Source organism: Muntiacus reevesi, chromosome 5 (assembly GCF_963930625.1).
Source record: "Muntiacus reevesi chromosome 5, mMunRee1.1, whole genome shotgun sequence".
Taxonomy (NCBI): Eukaryota; Metazoa; Chordata; class Mammalia; order Artiodactyla; family Cervidae; genus Muntiacus; species Muntiacus reevesi.
Window position 1 is genome coordinate 97407434 of NC_089253.1, and position 23592 is coordinate 97431025.

Below are 23592 nucleotides of genomic sequence, written 5' to 3' on the forward strand. Positions count from 1 at the left end.
ATTGAAGCCCCTCATCTGACTGACCTACTCCTCAGAGCCTAGCTCTCCCCACCCCATCCCTGGGAGCTACTCCAGTGACCACCCCCACACCTGGCCCCTGTCACTTCCCCAGGGACTATCTTCCCTGCCTTTCAGAGTCAGGCCTGAGGTCACACAGCTGTAGGACAGGCGGTGGGGGTATCTGAGGTCAGTGGCATGCTCCACCCTGGCCCAGGACCCAGTGCCCTGCCTGCTCCGGGGCTCCTCAACTCTTCTCACTCCTTCCTCCTCCTGCTTCTTGGGAGGCCTCCCCCTCTCCTCAGGCCTGTCCCCACTTGAGCCCTTCTCTGCTCACTTCCCCATCTTCCATGCCCCCCAGCCAGCATTCTCCAGGGGCATGCTCTGCTGTGGCTCCTGGCCCGCCCAACCTCCTAGGCCTCCTAGCTGCAATCTTTCCCTGGGGCCCCTCGTACCCACCCACCTCATCCTTCCCCACCTGTCCTCCTGAGCCCCCACCTGAGGTCCTGCCACCCCACATCACACTCAGCATGACCTCCTCAGGGACCCAAGCCTACACAGGGCTTTGCAGACCCGTTCTCTTCTGTAAACATTTTATCACTTTTTTTTTGGCTGTGCAGGATGCAGGATCTTAGTTCCCTAACCAGGGATCAAACCTGTGCCACCTGCTTTGGGAGTTCAGAGTCTTAACTACTGGACCACCTGGAAATCCCCTCTTTAAACATTTTAATTCCAGACTTTGTAGTGTTGCCAGTGTACATCCTCTCACTGAGCTGCAAAGCTGTCAGGACAATCCCTCCAGAGCATAGTGTCAGGGCAGGGGCAGGTGAAATCCTCAGGACCCCTGCCGAGGATGACACCCCGCGGGCAGGGTAGGCCCATTACCGGTTGCAGCTGTCTGGATCTAATAAATGTTTAATTGGGTCCAGTTATCATTAATAAGTTATGGATAGCAGGGGTGCATCCCCTCGTCACTTCCCAGGGGGCTCACGAAGTGGGGCAAGAGGAAGTACCCTCAATTCCGAGGAGGGTGGAGCCACATAGGGAGCTGGAGCTGTCACCACACCAACAGACCACCTGGGCTCCTGTGTATCTATCTGGGTGTCCCTGTCCCCACCCTACACAGGCTGAGTGAACAGGGGCTGGAGGCAAGGGTGGAGTCAGCATGGATATCCCAGCCTGAAGTCCCTGCAACACCCCTGTCCTAATCCTACCTCTTATGGGCAACCACCCAGATCCTTCATTGGATCCTGGAACCAGTATTCACCAGCCATGTGACTGCGAGTAAGTTATCACCTGGTCAAACCTCAGGATCTCCTCCCAGGGATGGAGACAATAGAACCTACCCCGTCCCCGGGTTGTTGTGAGGCTAAATAGGCCAATACCTGTGAAGGCTCGCAGAGGCCCAGGATGCCACTGTGTAGGGGTCAACCCACCAAGGACCATAGCTGTAAGAGCTGCCAGCACGTCGGCCACACCTGTGTGCAGGCTCAATACTGTGTCCACTCTGACCCCTCTTTTCACTTTCCATCTCAACCATCTCCTCTCCCCTTAGCACTTCCTTTTACCTTCAGCCCTCTCTTGCCCAAGGCCCTGGGGATCCCCAGGTCAAATCCATGGGCACTTCCTCTGGCTGGCTGGCTGCTTTATTTGGCTTCAACTAGACCTTCCCAGGGTCCTGAACCCATGGCTGAGGACCTGGTCACCTCACTGTACCACAGGCTCCCTTCTCAACTGCTCTGTCTGTGCCCTTGGGCTCAAGCCTCACTCTCCCTCTGGTCACCCTGGTTCAGCCAGACATCACTCAAGGTCCCAAACTCTGGGCCAAGGACATTTGCTTCTGTATGACCACTAGGTTTCTCATCCTCCAACACTTTGATCCTCAACATGTAAATTGCCCCTTCTTAGGGCAGGTGGAGTGCCCAGAGACCTGCAGGCAGCGTGGCCCTTAAGGGTCACCTCTGGGGCTTGGCCTCCTGCAGGAGCCTCACTCCTTGCTTGCCCAGGGCCCCCCTCACAACATGCAATGCTGGAGGCGGCAGTGGCTTTTTATAGCCTCTGGTTAGATCGGGTATATTTAACTCTCTCCCCACACTTGGGTAGGTTGGAGGATGGAGCTGATGCCCTGAGCCCTGCCTGTGGCCAAGAATGTGCAGTGTGTGTGCCTAGGAGGAATGACATGGTCATGGGGGTGGGGGGAGGGTAGCTGTCCCCAAATGTGTGATGAGTTCAGAATGAGTTCAGAATGTAGGTGTGGGGCCCACGTAGAAGGCTATGGGGAGGGGCAGTGCATGTGTGAAAGAAAAGAGACATGGCAGGTGAGACATGGCAGGTCTTGGGGCTTGAGGAGAGGAGACTGAGGATACTGAGACAGAGGGTGTTTAAATCCAACCAGCTCCAGGCCTCTTGCCCACAGACTATGGGAGACAGTCCTGGGCCCAAACTCCCTGTCCAGTACAGCCCTGCCCCCTCCCATGGCTCATTCCATTATGGATGGCCCTCTGTGTGTGTACTTCGGTGGACCGGGGCAGGTGCCTGCCCAGCAGGGTTCCCAGGCACTGAAAGCAAACTTGGGAACGCCCCTGTCTCCCAAGAGGACCCCATCCACTCCTGCCCTCCTGCAGCACTGACAGCGTCCTCTCCCCTGCTCTCACATTAGCTTAATTACAGCAGCCTGCACAGCAGGAGGCACCCAGGGGGCTGGGACCCAGCCCACAAAGCAGGGCAAAAAGGCCAGACCCAGCCTGCTCAGTCCAGGGACAGACCCCCCCCTCCATCTCTCCTCAGACAGCTGTCACTGGTCCTGCTGAGACCCTCCCCCTGAGCCCCTGAGTCCCCAGCCCCCAACCCCTCTGCACACATCTTGTCTCACAACCTGGGGGCTCCAGTCCCAACTTTGAGGCCAAGATGCAGCCAGGCCCAGGGATTCCAGACTCCACGTTCCTTTTGTTGTCCACTACTATGGACTCCTCAGGTTTCCTCCTCTAGGCTCCTCCTGCTCCAGATACTCCTAACACGTCTGATGTGCACACCCCCAAGAATGGCTCCTGACCCCCCACCCCAAGAGTGCCACTGCCCATCCAGGCACAGAGTTCCAAGCTCAGTCTGTCACTAGGTGAATGCCTACTCACCATCTGGAGGTGTTGGGGGCACTGGTGTAAAGTGGGTCCCAGGTTTGTCTGGAAAAAAAAACAAATCTCAAGTTAGCTCCCCCTGAGCCGGTCCTTCCATAGCCTGTTCCATTGTCCAACCTGGAGGTTGTCACCTTTGCCTGCACACATCCCTCCGCTGGCTCTACTCAGAGCTATGAAGACTGGCCAAGGCCTAGCAGTAGACAAAGACAGAGGCCTTGGCTCTTCTCTGCCCCTCCAGCTGTATACCATCCTGACCTGACACCTGTCAGGAAGGCCCAGTGGCAGGGGTATAGGCACCAGCTATTCCTTAGATGAGCCCCAAGCCCTTTCAAAGCCCCTATTCCCAATGCAACCAGCTTCCCCAACTCCCCAGATCCCCAAGAAAGTTGTCAATGCAGCTCAGGATGAGAGCTGGCCACCATCCTCCCACCTGTCCCCCCAGCCCATGAACAGGCTTTTGGGGACTCAGGCATTCAGAGAACAACCCGTGGTGTTCCAAGAAGATGCAGCTGATGGCCTCTCTGTAACCCTGCCTGTCCCCTAATTTTTTGGCTGAGGCAGGGGACCTCAGCCACCAGAGGCAGGGTCACTTGGGTCCAAGAGGCAGTCACACCCGCAGACACATACAGTTGTTGAGGAAGAGTAGCACCGCGAAGCCAAGCGTGGCCGTGGCCAGGAGGATCAAGCAGACGTTACAGGGGATCATGAAATACCGCACCAGGACGGAGACCCCGCTCCGCTGCCGGCGGTCCCGCTCCAGCAGCAGTGGAGGCATGACCCAGGCTCCTCAGCCCCCACTCTTGCGGTGTGGGGGTTCTCACGGGGCGCCCTTGGGCCTCTTCCGTGCCACACTCTCCATTCTTGGACCCCTGGGGCAGTTGACAGCCGCTCTATTCTCAAAGCTCAGCTCCTGTCACAGCCAGGCAGTGGGAAGCACCAGGCCCCCTCCACAGCCCTTGAGGCTCATAATGGGTGTGCAGAATTCTCCTGGAGCAGAAATCCCAAAATTGGACTCGGAGGGAGGCGGAGGAACAACCAAGGGCCAGAGCCACCCCTGCTGTCCACACCGGTCAGGGCCTGGGCCAGAGGCTCCGGCAGCTCTCGGCCGGGCTCCAGCTGTGCTCAGCCTTCCCGGAGCCAGCGTTGGTAGTCCCACAGCCCTGGATCCTGCCCGCCCGGCAGCCTGGGAGAGGCTGGTCCGAGGGGGACTGGCGGCGAGCGGCCCTTCGCCCAGGACTCAGCTGGGTGCGGGGCGGCGGGTCCCAGCTGCTCAGTCCCCGGCAGAGGCGGGAGCGGCGACGGCAGCGAGCGGGAGGAGCGAGCGCGCGTCCGGAGAGAAGAAAGAGCCGGCTGCCGAGGGCCGCGCCCGCTCCCCGCGCCCAGGCCCGGGCTGAGGTGGTGAGTGAGGGGCGAGGGGCGCCGCTGAGCGAGGGCGGGGAGCAGAGACAAAGGAAGACGCCTCCGGGGACCCCAGCGTCCGCGGGGAGTCGCGACTTGTGCCGCAAGAAGGATGGGGCGGATGAGGACTGGAAGGCGGCGGCACAAAAGGGAACGCATGGGCTGGGGGTGCTGGGGGGCGGCTGTGGGGACCAGGGCTGGAAGGGAGCAGGGTCCGGGGAGGGCGCAGAGGTGGGGCGCTGAGGCTGGGGAAGGTGCAGGGTCGGGCTGGGGGGCCGGGGTCGGGGTGGGAGATGAAGGGGAGCGGAGGCTGGAGCTGGAGACGCAGGTGTGGGGGTGGGGTGGGGGGCTGCAGAGAGAGGGAGAGTAGGTGGGAGAGAGTGGGGCGGGACAGGGACGGGTTCCCTCCCGCTCCCAACCGGTTGGGCTGTCTTGTGCGTGTGAGCGACGGCACGGCGGAGTGTCTGTCTGAGTCCCCGCAGCGGGGCTGGGCCTGCACCAAGGACCCGGTTCTGGGCTGCAGGCTGCGTGTCACGGCATGTGCTTGCCAATGTCTCTGCTCTTGCTGACCCCCACCCTGGTACTGTGGGGGTAGCATCTCCAAGTACATATACACAGGTGGGAAGTGGGCTGGGTTCAATTCAGAGGGTGGGCCACCCCTCCCTAGGAACTGACATCAGCACCTCAAATTATCTCCGCACTCCCAACTCGGGTCCGCACCCGGAGAGGATTATGCAAATGAGTTCCATGTAAATAAGTGTTATGCAAATACTCTCGGGGCTCCAAGCCGGGTCCGCGGGCCCGGAGCGCCCCCCAGAGGCCGTCCGGGAAAGTCGGGACCGTGACGTCACAGCGGGCCAGGGCGCGCAGCCCCCCTGGCACTCGCGTCCTCCCCACCACGTGTCCAGCTGCCTCACGAACACGTCCCAGGAGTTCTCCCACATACACTCCGCTCACTCCCTCCTCGTCAGGTGGGCTCTTCACACCTCCCAACCTTCCTCGGCTGGGACAACCACAGGCCAGCCAGCTCTCAGTTGTCATGTTTATCTGCTTGGACTCCTTTCCGTCCCACTGCCCGGCACACTGCTGCCAAATCCCAGCAGGATCTGCCCACCCTGTCCGGGTCCCCCATTACCCACGGCAGAGAAGCCCTGGAACCTAGGGTTCTACCGAAACTTGCAGGAAAAGCCAATACACAAAGTGTGACAATGGACCCAGAGCAGCAATCAGTCAGGCTACTTGGAGACCCTCCCCCTGGCTGTCCTCACTCTCTCCTCAGGCGAGCCTCCCACCCTCTCACCTCACCCTGGCACTGCCCACACCACACTGATACTGGCGGTGCCCCAGACTGGGAGTACCCAGGGCAGGGTCTGACTTTTTATCTCCTCCAGGCAGGGCTTGGCCCAGAGCCCAGAACATGGTGTGGTGAGTCCAGGCAGTGACACATTTCCCGTTTACTTTTCACTGCAGCCCCCCTAGGACTGCCTCTGATCCCTTGGTTTGGGGAGGGGTCTACAGGCAGTGCTAGGAGTTAAACCACGGACTTGCCCACTGGACACATGCCCGCACAGGAGCCCTGTTTGCTGCTGCCACTGCAGCTGTGGAGCATCATGGGTGGGCCATGGGAGGGAACCAGAGTGTGGGAGGGGTAAGGCCTGGGATCAGGGGGAGGCCTCCCCCAGGCAGAGATCCTGGAATCTGCCCGCAAACGGGCTGGCCTTAGATGCTCCCGTGGTGGTGGTGCTGGGTGCCTTGTCCGGCCTGGCCTGGGGTAAAGGCAACCGCATGCAGCCTGGTCCCTTTCAGCTCCAGTCTGAGCCCCCACAGGGGTTGGATGCCTTCAGAGAGACAAAGGGCCATTGAGGCCTCAGATCCAGTCGAGGGGGAGGAGGGCTCAGGCTACTCCGGCTATTTTGGGATCTCCAGACTCAAAGTCATTCAGCCTTGACCAGCCCACGCAGGCTCAGGTCCCAGGAAGAGAGGATGAACCAAGCCAAGAATCAGATCCCCTCTAGGCTTAAACACAGCAACATGCTACTGCTCACACGTGTACACACACACTCCATGTTCCAGGTCTCCCCTTTGCGGACATATGTACAACCACTCAAGTCTGCACAGGCACTGTGCAGTCACACACACACCTTCATACACACTGCACACCTTGATGCAATGCAAAAATTGCCCCTCATCCACACAGCACACATCGGGTGTGCCCCCACATACACGCGTGTAGTTGGGCCCCTCCAGACGCTTCCCTGGCCCTGGGAGGAAGGTGGGGAACGAAGTCCAGAGAGAATAGAAAGTCCTACCTACTGGCCTCCCTCTGATCCCTTTCACTCTGTAGGGGAGGGGCCGGCGCGCTCTAAAAGGATGGGGTGGGGGTGGGGCGACACCGCCCTCCCGGCAGCAGGCACACTCCACGCATGCGCACACACCTTTGCTGGTGGGGGGTTACCTCCGCCAGTCTCCACCCCTGGGCCCTTGAGGGTACCCCGCTAGTGTGTAAAGTGTATCGAACAGTCGAGTGCCAGGCGGCCTCCAGCCTCAGGTGTCTGGCCGCCCTGGCGGGGGAGGGGAAGAGGACGGGGCAGGGCGGCCCCCTTCCCCAGCCTCCTAGTATCGGGTCTCAGGGCCATCCCCTCCCCCTCGGCTTCAGCAGACAATGGGCATTTCACAGCGGGACGTCGCTGCTGGACTGGGGCCAGCCGCTGGGAAGGAGGCGGCGTCCAGCCCGGGCCCCGATCGCCCCCTCAGGTGAGGCTAAGGCAGGGAGGCGCCCACGTTTGATTCCGCGGGCTGTGTGCCCACCCACGAGTCCCCGGGCAGGGCCCACACTGCCGGTTAGCCCGCGCCGTCGGGAGGTGGTATTAAGTGAGAGCTTATGGAAGAGGTGGGGCTGGCTCGCAGGGCAGCGGCCGCTGACCCCGGCACCCCTCCTCCTTCATCACTCAGCATTCATCCTGCCCGGGCCCGGCCAAGCTCCTCCGGGAGTGGGCTCAGTGCAGGAGGCAGGTGCCGAGTCGGGTCAGCTCTCTGCCCCTGGGAGGTTACCCTGTAGCAGAGATTGCCCTAGATCGCAGCATCTACGTGGGGGATATCTGTACAGAGACCCGAAGGATGGGGTCGAGGGGTCTGCACATCCAGACAGAGCCAACTACAGAGGCCCAGTAAAAAACAAGCTCAGGAGACTACACGAGACCAGGAGAAGCCAGCCTGGTGAGGCCTCAGGGAAACAAGGGCCAAGGCCAGACCAGCGGGCCTGGGGAGCCCAGGGCCGGGACGCCTGCCAAGACAGGCTTCAGCCACCAGGGGGCGCCAGCCGAACAGAGGAGGGGGCAGTAGATACCTGGAGAAAAGGTGGGCAGCTGTCCCCAACCTTTTTGGTACCAGGGACCAGTTTCGTGGAAGACAGTTTTTCCATGAACTGGGAGTTGGCTGGGGAGAGGTTTGGGGATGAATCAAACGCATTACATTTATTATGCCACCACTGATCTCACAGGAGGCAGAAATCAGCTGGTAATGCCAAAGTGGGGAGCAGCTGTAAACATAGATGAAGTTTCACCTCCTGCTGTGTGGTCTGGATCCTAACAGACCACCGACCAGTAGCGGTCCATGGCCCCGGGGTTGGGGATCCCTGAGGTAGGGGATGGGGTGGAGCTAGCTGATCCATGCCTTCTGTCCCTCCCCTCTAGGACAGCCCCAAATCCACCTCTTTCAGCCAGGTCCTGCCCATGTCTAGGAGGAAACAGAAAGCTGGAGGAGCCAGGGTGGCACCCAGGTGTGGTCAGTGCTGGTGAGTCAGGAGACCCTGTGTTCCTGCTGAGGGCCACGGGCAGGCCAAGAGAGATGCACAGTCCAGCACAAAGGTCTGAGTTGGGGGGTGGTGCTTCTTGGAGGTATTGAGGATGTCAAGATGAAGAGGAGTGGCAGACAGACACCTATTGGAACTAAGAGAAGCTGGGAACAAAGGGGCAGAAAGACTGACTAGACAGAAGAGAGCTCCATGGGGAGCTGCAGAAGCCCTTCCCAGTGGTCCTGTGAGGGTCTGCTGCTAGGCCCTGAGCGGACAGGTGGGTGAGGAAGGAACTGATGGATGGCTTCACAAGTGGACTCTAGCAAGCCTCACTGCCCCCTCTCCAGGAACAGAGGTGGACACACATCCTTTCCCCACTCGTGGGTCAGGACAGTCCATAATCTGGACCAGATGTGCTTTTATTTCTCCCCAGTGTACATAGAAATCATGTACCTGTTGCCAGAGGGACAGGTGCCTCAGGGAGCCACAGCAGGCTGCCTGCTTCTGGGCCTGGTACTCAGAGGGGGCAGCGCAGAGGCAGCTACTAAGGGCAGAGGCAGGGAGCTTCAGGCCCACCTCACACCAAAGGCAGACCCACCTCTCCTGACCTGACCTGCTCCCTAACTGAGCCAGACACAGGGTCCAGCAGGTGTGTGAGGGGACAGGGAATCCAAGTGACCCCAGGGACTCTTCCTGTCCAATGCAGCCCTTCTATCTCTGGCACTGAGAAACCTAGAGGCAGAGCCCACAGGAGGAGGGGCCCAGCTCTCTGCTGGGGATGGGGTGGTAGGAGGGGAGCATAGCTGGACACTGGGGCAGCAGGCAGGAGATGGGACCCACACGAAAGCAGAGGTCTACAGCCCTGTTTCCAGAACTCTGGGACACAAGCCAAGATTGCTGGTTATCATCCCATTGGCAGAGCATCTGCAGGGTCCCCTCCCCAGGCTGAGTCCTGGGATACAAGGGTGGCAGGAACCACAGGCCACCAACTGGAGTTTCGACCAGAATAGTTGTGTGCTGGTTGGTACACCTGAGGTTGCAGGCACACGTGCATACAAATGTACACACACACACACACACATGTGCAGACCACACAGCTGGAAACAGCTGGCTGCCTGTGAGGACAGAGAGCTTGCCCCTCCCATGCCTCGGTGGGAGGGGTGGTGGGAGGGACCATCTTCCCCTTCCCAGGTCCAGCTGTAAGCAGCCCCTAGCAGGGGGCCTTCCTCAGAGGAAGTTCTCAGGATCTGCTCTGGGGGGAGAGGCCCCTTTGAGGGGAGCTTCCCTCCCCACTGGAAGCTCCACCAGAGGCCTAGGTCACCTCCCCAGCTCCCAGTCACAGCCTAGGACAGGGCCCAGATCCCTCCTGAGTCCCTGTGTAGCCCATGGGGACACAGAACTGATGAGCTGGGTCACTCTCATCAGGGTAGCTGTCACCAACTGTCTCATTTCTGAGATCCCTTTTTCTTGAGAGGTGAGCACTTCCTGGGACTCTGGGGTGTCAAGTGCTATTGGGGCTGAAGGAGCAGCCCCCAGTCCTGTTTCAGACAGAACAGGCTCCATCTTGAAAGCAGGACTCCATCTTGGGCTGGACTGTGGACTCTGAGCTCTATGCCCAGTATCTATGGAAACAACATACCAACTGGAAAACCAGGCCCCCGGAAGGAAGAGCCCCAGGGCTCCTACCTAGACTCTCTGTTGCCTAAAAGAATACCCTAATTATCTGTGTAACCGAATAGAATCATATATTCTATTATGCTTATTGGGGTATGACCACAGACCTATTGATAATTGTCCACTGTTAACTACCTAGGCTTAAGGCATATGAATCAAGGGTTAATTTTGATTGTATCTTTCTTTCCCTTTGTTCAGATTAGTTTCAGGGAATTTGGGGAGGTGGGTTTGGGCAGGTACACTTAGGGTATATAAGGTTTTCAGGAAAACTGGTCAGGGTCCTTGGCTAAGAGAAGACTCTGCCTTGGGCCCGCCAGTGTAATAAACTGTACTCCACTATCTGCATTGTCCTTCTGAGTGAGTTTGTTTCCCGGAATGCGTGGCTACAACATTTGGTGCATGGGCCGGGAAACTCCTCACTTTGAGGAGACAAGTCCCATTTGGGACTACTCCGAGGACTTGTGGCTTGAATCTTTTAGAGGGGGGAAGGCGCCTCGCTCTTCTGGAAGGATTTTGCTTCTCAATATCCGGACCTTTCATGTTAGCAGGTAGTGGACAGCAGCAGGGGAAATGAGCGCTCAGATGAGGAGGAACCCACCAGGTAGGGTGGAAGAGGGGGCCTGATCACCCCCCTGGGAGGGATTAGAAGGGGCACAGACCCACAGGAACCTGGAATAGGCAGGTGGCAACGATTGCTTGGTACACAGGTTGACGAGCGTGTTAGGGCTTAGGAAGGAAATTTGTAAAGGTCATTTAGGAGGTGGTATCCACGCCGTCTTGGGGAAAATTATTACCAAGCAATTGCCAGGAGATTTTTAGAAGAAACATGGTTTTTGTGTGCTTGTATTCTGCCCTCCCCAAGGAGATGTCCCATCTGCTATGAAATTCTTGACCCCCTCGGAATTGTCAGGCTAGAAGGAGGGGGATACATAAGTGAGTACGAATTGGCTTTTCCGGAGACGGCCTGGGGCGTAGGATATTTAACCCATCTGTATTTTCATCCGCACCTGATCAAGCCCACCAAGGCAGAATGGACTTTAAGTTAAAGGAGAAACAGTCTTGGACCATGTGGTGTTCTGGTTCAACTGTGCTGACCAGCAGGTGAAGACACGCCGATCCTCCTTCTCCCTCTGGGATCTGGCAGGTAAGGCTCTTCTCACCCCAATGAGGAGGGATGCAGAATGGCAATTTAAGTGTCATTGAGTGGAAATATCAGAAGTACATAGGGTACTGAGAACCCCCACGTTACTACTGAGCCTTCTCAGGCCCTGAATCTGGTCACTCTCTTTCTTGTGAGAGAAGGTGGGCCCTCACATGATTGCAAGGAAATATGCCAGCAGACCTGACTTGAGAGACCAGCCAATCCTGGACCCAGACTGGGTCCTGTATACCAGTGGCACCAGCTGGGTGAAACAAGGACGACTGTCAGGATACGCAGTGGTCATGGAAGAAACCATCGTTGAGGCTAGCTCTTTGCCCTCACACTGGTCCGCTCAACAGGTCAAATTATATGTTCTAATCCAGGCCCTCCAGCTCTCAAAAGGTAAGAAGACAAACATTTACACAGACTCCAGGTATGCTTTTGCCATACTACAGGGCTCTGTATCAGGAGAGAGGCCTTTGACAGCTAGTGAAAAAGATATTAAAAATACGGAAGAAATTAAGACCCTATTCGATGCTGCCTGGGAACCAGAAAGGGTTGCAGTCATACACTGCTGAGGACGTCAAAAAGAGGATACCCCCTGGGCTCAGGGAACAGACTGGCAGATAAGACCACTAAACAAGCAGCTGAGGGCTTGGGGGTGACAAGTGAAGCCCCTATTAAAGCTCTAATATTGGTGGAGCTATCTGAGCTAACACTGGACTCTCCAAAATACACTGAAGCCCAAAACCAACTAGCCAAAGCAGAAGGAGCCATCAAGACTGAAAAGGGATGGTGGGAATTGCCAAGAGGCAAATTATTGGTACCAGAGGAGCTGGCACCCACTCTGGTAAGCCAAACACACCAAGCGACCCATCTAGGCCATGATAAACTGGAAGAGCTAATTTGAAAATATTTCTTGGTTCCCCGCCTCTCTTCCCTATGCAGGACAGAATCTCAGAACTGCACTGCCTGCTCACAGGTCAATGCTGCCTCTCGGCACAGACAGAAACTTCCAGGGATTCAGGTAAAAGGCACGCTGCCCTTTGAACATCTGGAAGTGGACTTCACTGAAATAAAACCTCACCGACACTACCATTACCTGCTGGTCATAGTATGTATGTTCTCGGGATGGGTAGAAGCTTTTCCTACTCAGACTGAAAGAGCATCAGAAGTAGCCTGGTGCCTGCTTAGGGAGATAGTTCCCAGATTTGGATTTCCTACCAGCATTGGATCTGATAATGGCCCAGCTTTCGTAACTGATTTAGTATAACAAGTAAGCAAAACTTTAAACATCAAGTGGAAATTACATACAGCATATAGGCCCCAGAGTTCTGGGATGGTAGAAGGAACCAACCGGACACTTAAAGCGACTCTCCAAGTGGATCTTAGAGATTGACTGCTCCTGGGTGGACGTGTTTCCGACGGCTCTGCTCAGACTCAGGATGACCCCACGGTCCCATGGCTCTTCTCCATACAAAATTGTGTATGGGAGGCCCCCTCCCATAATAAAACAGGTGTCAACAAATTTGCCTCAGGTAAGGGGAGATGAGATTTCACAGCAGATGGAACAACCAGGTGAGGTAATAAATCAGGTAACTAAGTTTGTACAAGAAAGGGTGCCATTTCCCCTTGGGGAACAGATTCACGAATTTGTGCCCGGGGATCAGGTGTGGTCAAGGACTGGAAACACGACTCCTTGGCCCCACACTGGAAGGGTCCATATACTGTTGATCTAACCAGCCCGACTGCAGTTAAAGCTGCAGGTGTCACCCCCTGGATCCACCACAGGAGGGTGAAGAGAGCATACCACGCAGACCCCGAGGACGCCGAGTGGACTACACAAAGGACCCCACTGATCCCCGTGAAACCAAGATCCTCTCAAAGAAGAAAAAGAGATGAAGCTCTACAATCAACTGCTGCTAAAGGACTTGCTGGTATCATCTTGAGACTAACCATAGTTTCAGTATAAACAGGGACCTGTGCTATAATTAAAGTTGAACGTTGTGTATATATTCCTGATTTATCTGGCTATATATCAGCTACCCTAGATGACATGAAAGTTCAGGTAAAAGTTATGTCTGATGATAATCTTTCTTTTTGGACTTTGGTCCTATTTTGAGTGAAGGGTTATTGGTAGAAAACTATATTTACCATTGTTATAGTTGCCTTGATCTGCTTTGCGGACCCTTTATTTTACAATGTATTATGAACTTTGTAACCCAAAGGTTGATGTCATTCTCCCAAATTGGAGGTAGGAGAGTCAGAGTGCAATATATCCCTATGAAAGATGCTCATACTATGAGTTAAGAGCATCAAGTGGGGGAATGAAGGAGGAAACAGACAGAACAGGCTCCATCTTGAAAGCAGGACTCCATCTTGGGCTGGACTGTGGACTCTGAGCTATATGCCCAGTATCTATGGAAATGACATACCAACTGGAAAACCAGGCCCCCGGAAGGAAGAGCCCCAGGGCTCCTACCTAGACTCTCTGTTGCCTAAAAGAATACCCTAATTATCTGTGTAACCGAATAGAATCATATATTCTATAATGCTTATTGGGGTATGACCACAGACCTATTGATAATTGTCCACTGTTAACTACCTAGGCTTAAGGCATATGAATCAAGGGTTAACTTTGGTTGTATCTTTCTTTTCCTCTGTTCAGATTAGTTTCAGGGAATCTGGGGAGGTGGATTTGGGCAGGTACACTTAGGGTATATAAGGTTTTCAGAAAAACTGGTCAGGGTCCTTGGCTAAGAGAAGACTCTGCCTTGGGCCCGCTGGTGTAATAAACTGCACTCTGCTATCTGCATTGTCCTTCCGAGTGAGTTTGTTTCCCAGAACGCATGGCTACAACAGGGCTACTTCAGGGATTGTGCCTGCAGCCCCCAGCTTGCTGGGCTGGGCCTGTGTGGGGAGCCACGGTTCCCCTATCCCAGTGGTGAGGGTGTTGCTGGGGCCAGCAGAGCAGTGCAGGCCTCTGGGTCGGGAGGGAGGGCAGCTGGCCTAGGCCTTCAGGTGAAGGCAAAGGATTTGGGGGGCAGGAGAGAGGTCAGTTTCAGCAGCTGTTTTCCACCCCCCTGTGGTGATGGAGTGGGGGCAGGCTTTGATTCTCAGGGGATTGGGGGATTAACCCTTTAGGAAGGAAGCAAAACGGGCTGGAGGAGGCTGTGCAGGGCAAGCAATGGTTGGCTAGATCTACAACCCTGAAGTCTGGGCTCACTCCCCTGCTAACCTTACCTGGGGCAGCCCCATTCCCACCCTCTGCACTCTCCCTACCTCAGTCTGAAAGGATTGGCAGGGCAGGGAGCTGGAGCCCCAGACCCAGACCACCTAGCCCTGACCAGGTGATCCAGTTCCTCCCAGAACCCCAGAGAGGCTGTGAGCACCCCATGGCTCTGCCTTCCTTCCATAGGCAGGCCCCACTAGAGTCCACTCTGTCCAGAGCCCTGGGGAAGGCAGGTATAGACAGCAAGGGAGGGGAGGACAGTTTCAAAACAACTTTTTTTTTTCCATTTCCATCTGCTAGGGAGTATGGATGCTGGGGCTCTTCTCTGGGTGGGGAGCAGGGTGATGGGGCGGGGTCTGGAAAAAGTCAAGAGCTGTTTCCACCAGCTCAGGCCTGCGGGAAAGAAGCACACTGCCTTGAAATGATGGATCCAAAGCTCTTTGGTTTCAGCAGCAACCCCCTCCCCACCCCCCACTGCGCCCCAAGTCCCTGGGGCCGCCCCAGTGAGGGTATCAGTCAGCCCGCCCTGGTCCCACAAGCCCATGCTCTCGCAGACTTCCTACCGGGGACCCTAGGTGAGAGAGCGCAGGAGGAGGTCACGCTCCACCTGAGCAGATGCCCCACCCCCAGTGGCTGGAAGGAAGAAGAAATCCCGGGCGCGAAGCCTCCAGCCTGGGCCTGCCCCTGCTCCAAGGACCTGCCTGGGGGAGGGGCCGAGGACGGCACTGGGGCGGGTCTGGAGGGGGTGGGGTGAGAACTTACGGCTGGAAGAGGGAAACAGGGACAGGAAGAAGCCACCTCCCACCTCGGCAGGGAGGAATGTTGGGGGAGTAGGGCGGGCTCAGGACTTGGGGGTACAGAAGCTAAATGCCAGACAGCAGAGGGAGCCAGCTCTGGCCCTGAGGGAGCCAGCCCTGGAAACTGCCCTGGGCTCCTACCTGCCCCGCTTTGCTCTGCGGAGCCAGTCCCTGTCTGGGGGTGTCTGCGTCCACGTCCAGCTCCCAGGCCGCAGGGCCTCCACCAAGGCCAAGGCTGGCGGCCCGGGACCCAGCATCTCTCTGGCCTGAGCTATAGCATAGGACTATCTTCCCCAAAGGCCCAAGACTGGCCCAAAGGCACAAAAGCTGGCATGGCAGGAGGAAGGGAGGGTGCCTGCTGGAATCAGGCAGGCCAGGCTAGGCTGTGGCCGCCAGGACCCCCGGCTTCAGGACTGGGCAGGGCTGGGCTGGGCTAATGCCAGACTCTCCGACCCTGTTCCTGTGCCAGGCGCGGAGAGGGCAGACAACACTTCCTTTCTCTGCTCCTGGCTCAGAGTTGGGGAGGGAAAGGCCTGGGGAAGGGCCCCAAGCCTGCATCCCTCCTAGGGGATTCAGGGGGGCCCAAGGACCAGTCTTCATTAGGTGGGGGAGAGGAGGGTGGTGGGAGTGAACGGGTGGTGTCCAGACCAGGGTATAGTGGCCGAAGGCTGGAGGAGATGCCTGCTCAGCTGTCAGCCTGGGCAGCTTACGGTGCGTGGGCAGCTGGCACTGGAAAAGGCCAGGCCACTTCCCTGACAAAGCAGGGCGTGAGGGTCTCCTTCCTCCTTCCTGGAGCAAACCCGCAGTCTCCTTCACCCACAAGTGGTACAGAGGGAGGGACACATACCTGTCTCAGTTATGCTTGGAATGTGGCTCCCCAGGCAGAGGATTGGGGAGGAGGAGCTTCCTGGGGGCTGGAGGCTGGGGAAGGGGCCCAGAGTCAGGAAGACCCTGCAGGCCCTAAGGGAGAAACTGAGGAAAGTGATCCCAGTGGAGCTGGGGACCAGGTATGCCTCCCAGCAGCAGGTGCCCCTGCAGGGAGCAGGGTCCAGGTGGGGATGAGGTGGGGGCATCCAGGGAGGGGGGCCTGGCAGGATGTGTCCCCTGACCTTGGCTCCTGTGGGTCTTTTAGGGGCAGGGGACAGGTGTGATAGAGACACAGGTCTTGGGGTGACCTCCACAATCAGTAGCTTCACAGCCTTCACTCTGGGCCCCGAGGGATGGGGGCAGCTATGGGGCCCCAAGGAGCAGCAAAGGGTCAGGGTCAGATGAGAAGTCATCGTAGCTCAAGCTCTGTTCATCCCTAACCCTAACCCCCATGCTAGGGTAAGTCTTGGCTCCCTGGAGAGCCTGGGGTGGGGTCAGAGGTCTTTATCTCTTACAGAATGGGAGGTATCTCCTACAGAATGGGAGGCAGGCCCTTCTCCTGCCTGCTCCCTGCTGTGGGAGGTGGGAAGAGGGCTGTGCCTTCTTTAAGTCTGGCCCCAGCTCCGGGGGGCCTTGGCCCTCAGGACTTGGGGATCCTTAGAGGGAAGCATCCCCATCTAATCTACCCTCTCCTTGGCCCCCTGCCCCTCATGGCACTGCTTTCCTTCCAAAAAAGGGATCCGTGTCACCGGCTCAAAACTTCCAGGGCTCCCCAGAGCCTTACAGTGGACCCCAAGCTTCTCCCTCCCTGGGGGTTCCCGCACTGGCCCAACTGGAGCTGGAGGCCTAGACTGGTCCCTATCCTGGGTAGCCAGCAGATAGCAGATGAAGTCTCGCTGGGGGCTCTCCCTGCGGACCCTCCTTTCCAGAGATCCTGTGCCCAGCCTGACATATCCAGAGCCAGGGCCGGGCCTGGGTAGAGTAGGACCTGGCAAGATGGCAGACCTTCTTCTGCCTGGGGTGGCCCCCCTGCCACATGCCCTCTGATCCCACAGACCCTCGAACTAGACCCTTCCAGCTGTGGAGTTAATGACTTGTCTTCTTGATCTTGCAGAAACAGACTTTCTGCAGCCTGATCCCTCTTCCCACCTCTCCTTAGCCTCCAACTCATCCTCCAAAACTGAGGATCACACCCCACAACATGCCTCCTCTTCATGCCACTCTCCCATCTTTCCCCTAGAGTATAAGCTTCCAAAGCACAGTCAGGGTCTCCAGTCCTCACCTGGTGGGAGGGCCACGCTGGGACCCTCAGCTAAGCTAGTGCTGGGAAGGGGCCAGGGACACAGCCCTGCTGGTGTCTCTCCGATGTTGCATCAGGACCATAGATGCAACCCCAGGAGCAAATGACTGCAGACAGAGCAGGATGCTACAGGGCTTTCCACTTCAGGTTCCATTCCCCACCCCCACCCCCCCCACACACAGTCTGTACCAGGCCAGATGAGTCCACCATCTAGGATCCCACAAAAGCAAGCTAGCACCACAGCAGTAAGTTGGGTAGAAGATGGAACTTCCCTACTGGCTAACAGAGCAAGTCACAGGGACAGGGTCGCCTTCCCAGGACAGGAAGTCAGGGACCCTTCCTGCTGCCCTGGGAGGAAGCGATCTCTCCGCCTCCTCCCATACATCGCTCCCCAGGCAGCCATGAGGGGACAGACAGGATGTGAGGGCGACAGGCAGTTCCTACTTCTCCCTGCTACATTCCTCAGCCAAGGATCTCAGCCCCCAACTGGGATTCTCCTGGGGTGAAGGGGATGGGTGAGCTCTGGTCATGTGATTCCTGCTCATCTCTCAGAGGTTAGGATGAGGGAGGGTTGCTCTTGAGCCTTTCAGAGTAGACACATGGGGACAGCAGACAAGGAAAGATACTTCACCTCTGTTAGGGGGTCCACACCCCCTCAAACTCCTAGAAGCAGCTCACTCCACATAACTGTCCCTTCCTGGAAATGGCAGGCCTCTGGGAACACATAACAGGGTAGCCTCCCCTCCAGCACAATCTTTAAGCCCCACCCCAATGGCTCAACATCTGGGCCCCGTCTAGACATGTGTTCGGGTTTCTGCAGAACACAAACAACTGGTGTTGGTTCCCTGGTCCCAGCCTCTCTCCTAGAACAGCGAACTCCAGGAAGGGGCGTGCAGAGCTGGGGAGGCGGGGGGGAGAATGGGAGGCCTATCTCTTTGCAGGGCTGAGACTTCAAGATGAAAGACAGTGGCATCACTAGGGACAGGGTGGAGAGTGCTGCTTATGTTAAGAGTCTGGAGCTGAGGTGGCCAGGAAACCAGGGAGTCAGGATCCAGAAAAGGAGGTCGGACCACAAGACGCCATGTGCCCTAGCCTAGGACAAGCTCTCTTCTGCCCCCAAGGCACCTGCTCCGCTGGGCCCCACACACACCTTCCACACAGTGCTCGACCTCCTCCAGGTTCCGCAGGGTGATGCGCATGAGGCTGGAGTTTAGCATCAGCTCATTCTTGTGGGCTGGCCACAGGTATGGCGGGGCAGGGTTCACAAAGAAGATCCTGGTGTCTCCGGTGGACACCTGGTTGTCACAGATGAGGGGGTCTCCGAAGCCGCCAATCACCACTTTGTTGCCTCCGTCCAGCAGGCTTTCCTGGGCCACCACATCTTTGCCCTTCAGGTACCGCCAGACCCGAACCTAGGGTGGACATGAGGGGGTGTTCAGGCGTCAGGGGTTCTCTTCTCACTGGGTGGAGCCAGGGAGGTGGCCACAGAGGCCAGAGGCAAACACCAGACTGGTGCCTGGACTTTTCCTTCTTTTCCCACCTCACTTGCTCAGGCCAGACGTCCAGAGTACACCCAAACCCTGGGCAGATATGTGGAGTCAGCGCACCCCCCCAGGAGGAAGCTGCAGGGAAGCACACACACATGACAGATGCCACTGCCCTTGTCATACTCCAGGATACCTGGCCTGAGAACACACCCCTTCCCTCAAGAAGCAGCTCCCCAACCCTCAGGTTTAGGTGACCCCAGCCACCCCAATTCTAAATGTCCACCTCACTTCAGGTATGGGAAGGCGACCCATCCAGGTTGGGGTGCCTGCCTTCCACACCCTACTCTCCCTGTCAACCCACCCAGTACTTGGGCCCACCGCTGGGAAGAGCCAGGAGCAACTAACATGGATGATGAAGTTTCAAGGTGATGGGCTCTGAGCTCAAGGCTCCTGTCCAGCTTGGCTCCGTGCAGCCCTGTGGGTGGGCTAAGACACGGTCCAGCCAGGAGGTGAAAGACCCCTCCTCCTGCAAGGCTCCTACAGTGAGTGCAGCCAAGGCAGCCTGTGAACCACAAAATCAAGTTTGGGCAGCACAGGGCAGCCCCACCCTCCACACTCTGCTCTTGGGGCCCTGAGGGCACCCGCTCAGACAAACCAAGTCCTGGGGTACCCACAGACGACTGGCAGTAGAGGCAGGAGGGCCGCAGGCACTGCAGGCAGAATGAGCTGCCCTAAAGGAACAGGCCCATGGTGACTGCTCGTGAATGCTGTCCCTGAGAAAAGACACCCCTTTCTTCAGGATCTCTGGGGGCCAAGACTTCTGGAAAGGGGAGTGAAAGACAACAGTGGCCTGTCCACCTGGCCGCCCCTGCTGGGAGCCTTGGGTCTGCAAAATCTACAGGGACTCCCTCCACCCTCCAGTGGCCCAGAGATGGCAGGGGTGCCAAACCCCCTCTCCCCACCCCGGCCCGCATGCCTTGATACAGAGTAGGCTCTGGAAGGCCAATAACCAGCAGGGGAGGGCTGGGCGGCTTTCATCGCCTCCCCCCACCCCAGCCACACCCAGGAGCAGCGGGGAGGAAGTCGGGAAAATCCTGCAGGGACTTGGCAAAGTGCCCTGGCGGTGATGGAGAGGAGGGGGCCTGGCGGGGGATCCCAGCTGTAGTCCGCACAGGCCAGTCTGAAAGGAGCTGCCACTCCTCCCCATCTCCAAGGAAGAGGAATGATCCGATTTCTGGTCGGGGAGGTGGTTTTAGGGGCCAGAGTGGGGCAGGGGCCTGGGTCCCTTCAGCCCTCCCTAGGAACAGATTGTGGGAAAAAAACCACCAGACCTACCCCGGGAGCTCCCAGATCCAACTGAAGGAGAGGCTAGGCAAGGCCCCTCTCCCTAAGGCCAGGGGAGATACAGCCCTCCCAGGAGCAGGATGGGGCACCTGCCCTGCACCCCCCGCACTTGAGGCTCAGCGACGGCCCCGCCCACTTCTTTGCTCTGGCCCCACACCCATCACTGCAGCAAGCCCCACCAGGACCCCCGCGGTTGGGAGATTAGGTGTGCACCCCTCCTCTCTCTCCGGACCACTCCTTCTCACCTCTGCGGAGGGGGCGACAGCACTGACCACAGGCCAAATCCCCACCTCCACCCCAAGCAGAAAGCGTCACCTTCCCTCGTCCCCTTTCCTTCGGCCGGTGGGGAGGGGGCGCGGTAGCCGAACATTCTCCGGGGGGGCGGGGCGCACTTGTTTTCTGTAAGGAGTGCGTTTGGGGTGAAGGAGCAGACACCATCGGGTCTCCAGGGCCCGGGCACCGCGAGTGGGACTGCAGCGGCACCGCAGGAACTTTCCCTCCGGCGCTCGCGAGTTTTCTCAGACCCGCACCCGCCCCCACCTCCGGGGGTCGGCGGTCGCCAAGGGAGCGGGAGCAGGAGCTGGCGCTGCGGAACGTCTGGGGCTCGTTCCCACGGCCCGGGGCGGGGGTCTCAGCAGGCGGCCGGCATCGCGACGGGAAGACCTCCGGGCTAGGGGTCCGGGATCGCCGGGGAGAGGCCCCCAGCCCGGGCTTCTAGAAGGGTCCGAAGGGGCTCAGGGTCCCGGGGATCCCCAGGGGGCCCACCTTGCACGAGTATGTGTGCTGCACCGGGTCCACGTTGAGGATCTCCTCCACGGTGCCGGTGAGCACCACGTTCGCCTCCTCCTCGCGCCGCTCCAGCGCGCGTTCAGGGCACGTCCCGTCGGCGCTGGGCAGGGCGCGCACGGCCACCACCAGGAGCAGCAGCAAAGGCTGCAGCAGGGCCCGGCTGAACGGCCGCAGGCTGGCCATGGCGCGGGCAGAGGACGGCGGAAGGCGGCCGGAGCAAGCGCACGGGCCGGGCCGCGCCGGGGACGGGACTGGACAGGACGGGACGCAGCTCGGGGGAGGCGACGGGAGCGCGGGCGGCGCGGGGGCGGGCCGGGGGCGGGACCTGGGACAGCACCACCCCCTTCCCGCCCCCACCCCACCCCCCGCGGCCCGCCCGCCCGCCCCCTCCCCGGCCCTCCCGGCGCCCCGCGACCCGCCGCAGCCGCGAACAAAGCGCCGGGACAGCGGCGCCGGGCGGAGGCCTGGCTGGGGGAGGGAGGGGGCCGGTCTAGGTTTGGCCAAGGTGGGTGGTGGGCCTGGCCAGGCCGAGGGCGGGGTTGGGGCGGGCTCGAGGGTGCTCTCCCAGCTGCAGCGCACTCCCACGGACGCCCCTCCCCCGTCCGCGCGGACGTTCCGCCCCCCCGCCCCCCCGCCAGGAAATGCGGCTGAAATCGGGTTAATGCATAATCTGGAGACGACGTGACGGGACTTCCAAGGGGCTCCAGGCTGCGCCAGGGCTGGGGCGGCGGGGGCTCCCGGGCCGCAGGGAGGGGCTTCCAGATCCGAGGCCCTGCCGCCCCTCGCGCCCTAAGGGGCTGCGCCCCTCCCCCGGCGAGAGGAACCTGACGGGGGACCCTAGCCCCTCACAGGAACTGGGGACGGAAGCTCGGCCGCCCGGGACCACCGGCCAGAGGGGACCAATGCAGGCTGCGAGCTGCGGCGATTGGTCGCTGCGAAGCGCAGACCCGCCCACCTCGCGATCCCGGGTCGGCTCCCGGCCTTCTGCAGGGCGGCGGGCTCCCCCTGTCGTCTGAGGTGGGAATAGCAGCAGCGATGGACGGCCAGCCACGCCCCCTTCCCAGCTCCCCCAAGGCACTTCCCAACCATTCCCGCTGGGTCCAGGGGGATAAACTGAGATCCAGAGGGTGCAAATTAGTACCCAACCTAGCTGAAGATGGTGGGGGTGGGAGAAGGAGAGGAGATTTCCTTCTGTTCCTCCAGGGCTGAGTCTGCTGCACACCCCCTCACCCAAGCCAACCACAGATCTCTGAGCCAGAGGCCATGAAGGGTGAGCAGCACAGAGGCACCTTGGAGAAAGACCCTACCTCGCCCAGACCCTGGTGAGGGGATTCAAGAAAGGAGGGTGTCACCGAGAGGGTGTGCTCATGCTTGTTAAGTTACAGTATGTCAAAGAGGTGAGGGTGGGGACCCAGGAAATGAGGCTGAGCCAGGAGTCCCCCTACACACACACACACACACACACACACACAAAACCATTGTGTCTACATATAACTGTCACAGGAGTCCCCCTACACACACACACACACACACACACACACACCATTGTGTCTACATATAACTGTCACAGGAGTCCCCCTACACACACACACACACACACACACACACACACACACACACACCATTGTGTCTACATATAACTGTCACAGGCACACACACACACACACACACACACACACACACCATTGTGTCTACATATAACTGTCACAGGCAAGCCAGAACTGGGGGTCCCCCAGCTCAGATGCAGACCCCCACAGATCAGAAAGGGGTCTGGGTCTCCAGCCAAATGCCCCTGAAGAGTCAGAGAGCTGAAGTCTGAGTGTCCCCAGAGTCATGGACTTATGCCCAAGAGGTGTAGGTTCTGTGTACCCCTGCCCCCCTAATTCTGTCCAAGGCTGACTCATTTGGGAAACTGGCACAGAAAGAAGCATCTAGTGTGGAAGCAGGTGTAGTTTGTTCCCCTGCCATCCATGTGAACAACAGGAACCCCCATCCTGGGTGTCCACTCACCTGCTGACTGTGGCCCTTGCATGAAGTGAATTCTGAAGGAGCAGCTCACCCTAATGGGGATGGGTGTGCCCAAGGCCCAGTCCCCAATTCCCTCCAGACCAATGCAGCCTGGACAGTGTATTCTGATGGGTCCTGGAGGCCCTCAGCCCCCAGCTGGTGTGGGGAAGCCTCCCTTAGAACTGGTCAAGGCAGGCCCTAGGGACTCACCCCCTCACCACTTCCAGGGACACTCACCGTGTGGCCTTCCGGACCCAGCCAGGCCTTTCCCCTCCCTGCGCTATCTGCTGATCCAGCTGTGAGCGTGCAGGGCTGACTGAGGCTCAACCAGAAGACAGGGATGGGCTTCAACAGACCTGCCTCTTTTTATTTCTCTAGAAGTTAATTTCCCAAAGAGGTGGGGACACAGCTTCAGTTTCTCCAGAGGCTGGGAGGGATGTGTCACCATTTTGATGCCACAAGGTTTGTCCTTTAACTTGGCCACCCTAGCCTGGTGACTACCCAGTGACCCTGGGTCCCCTCACCCACTCCTTCCTCCACCCTTCCCCCAATCTCACTAGAAGGGTGCAGAATGGAGGGCTGATGACCAGGAGGTGGGGGGTGGGGGTGGGGGGTGCTGGCCAGGGTGGAAT

At 58.4% G+C, this 23592-nt stretch overlaps 1 protein-coding gene and 1 long non-coding RNA gene across 2 annotated transcripts in view; one reads left to right on the forward strand and one right to left on the reverse strand.

Moving 5' to 3' along the window:
* The window catches only part of AGRN (agrin), a 36145-nt gene extending 14930 nt beyond the window's left edge, over window positions 1-21215 (reverse strand). The window contains exons 1-3 of the mRNA XM_065936003.1: window positions 20930-21215; window positions 18484-18745; window positions 3129-3176 (exon numbers count right to left, since the gene is read on the reverse strand). Of these exons, the coding sequence (XP_065792075.1) occupies window positions 3129-3176; window positions 18484-18745; window positions 20930-21136 (517 nt within the window). The 5' untranslated portion in view covers window positions 21137-21215. The remainder of the gene's footprint in view (window positions 1-3128; window positions 3177-18483; window positions 18746-20929) is intronic.
* Window positions 4297-13857, forward strand: LOC136169109 (uncharacterized). Its single transcript, XR_010663382.1, has 3 exons — window positions 4297-4529; window positions 11013-11140; window positions 12086-13857. It is a non-coding gene; the product is annotated as an uncharacterized lncRNA (long non-coding RNA).
* Window positions 21216-23592: the final 2377 nt, after the last annotated feature.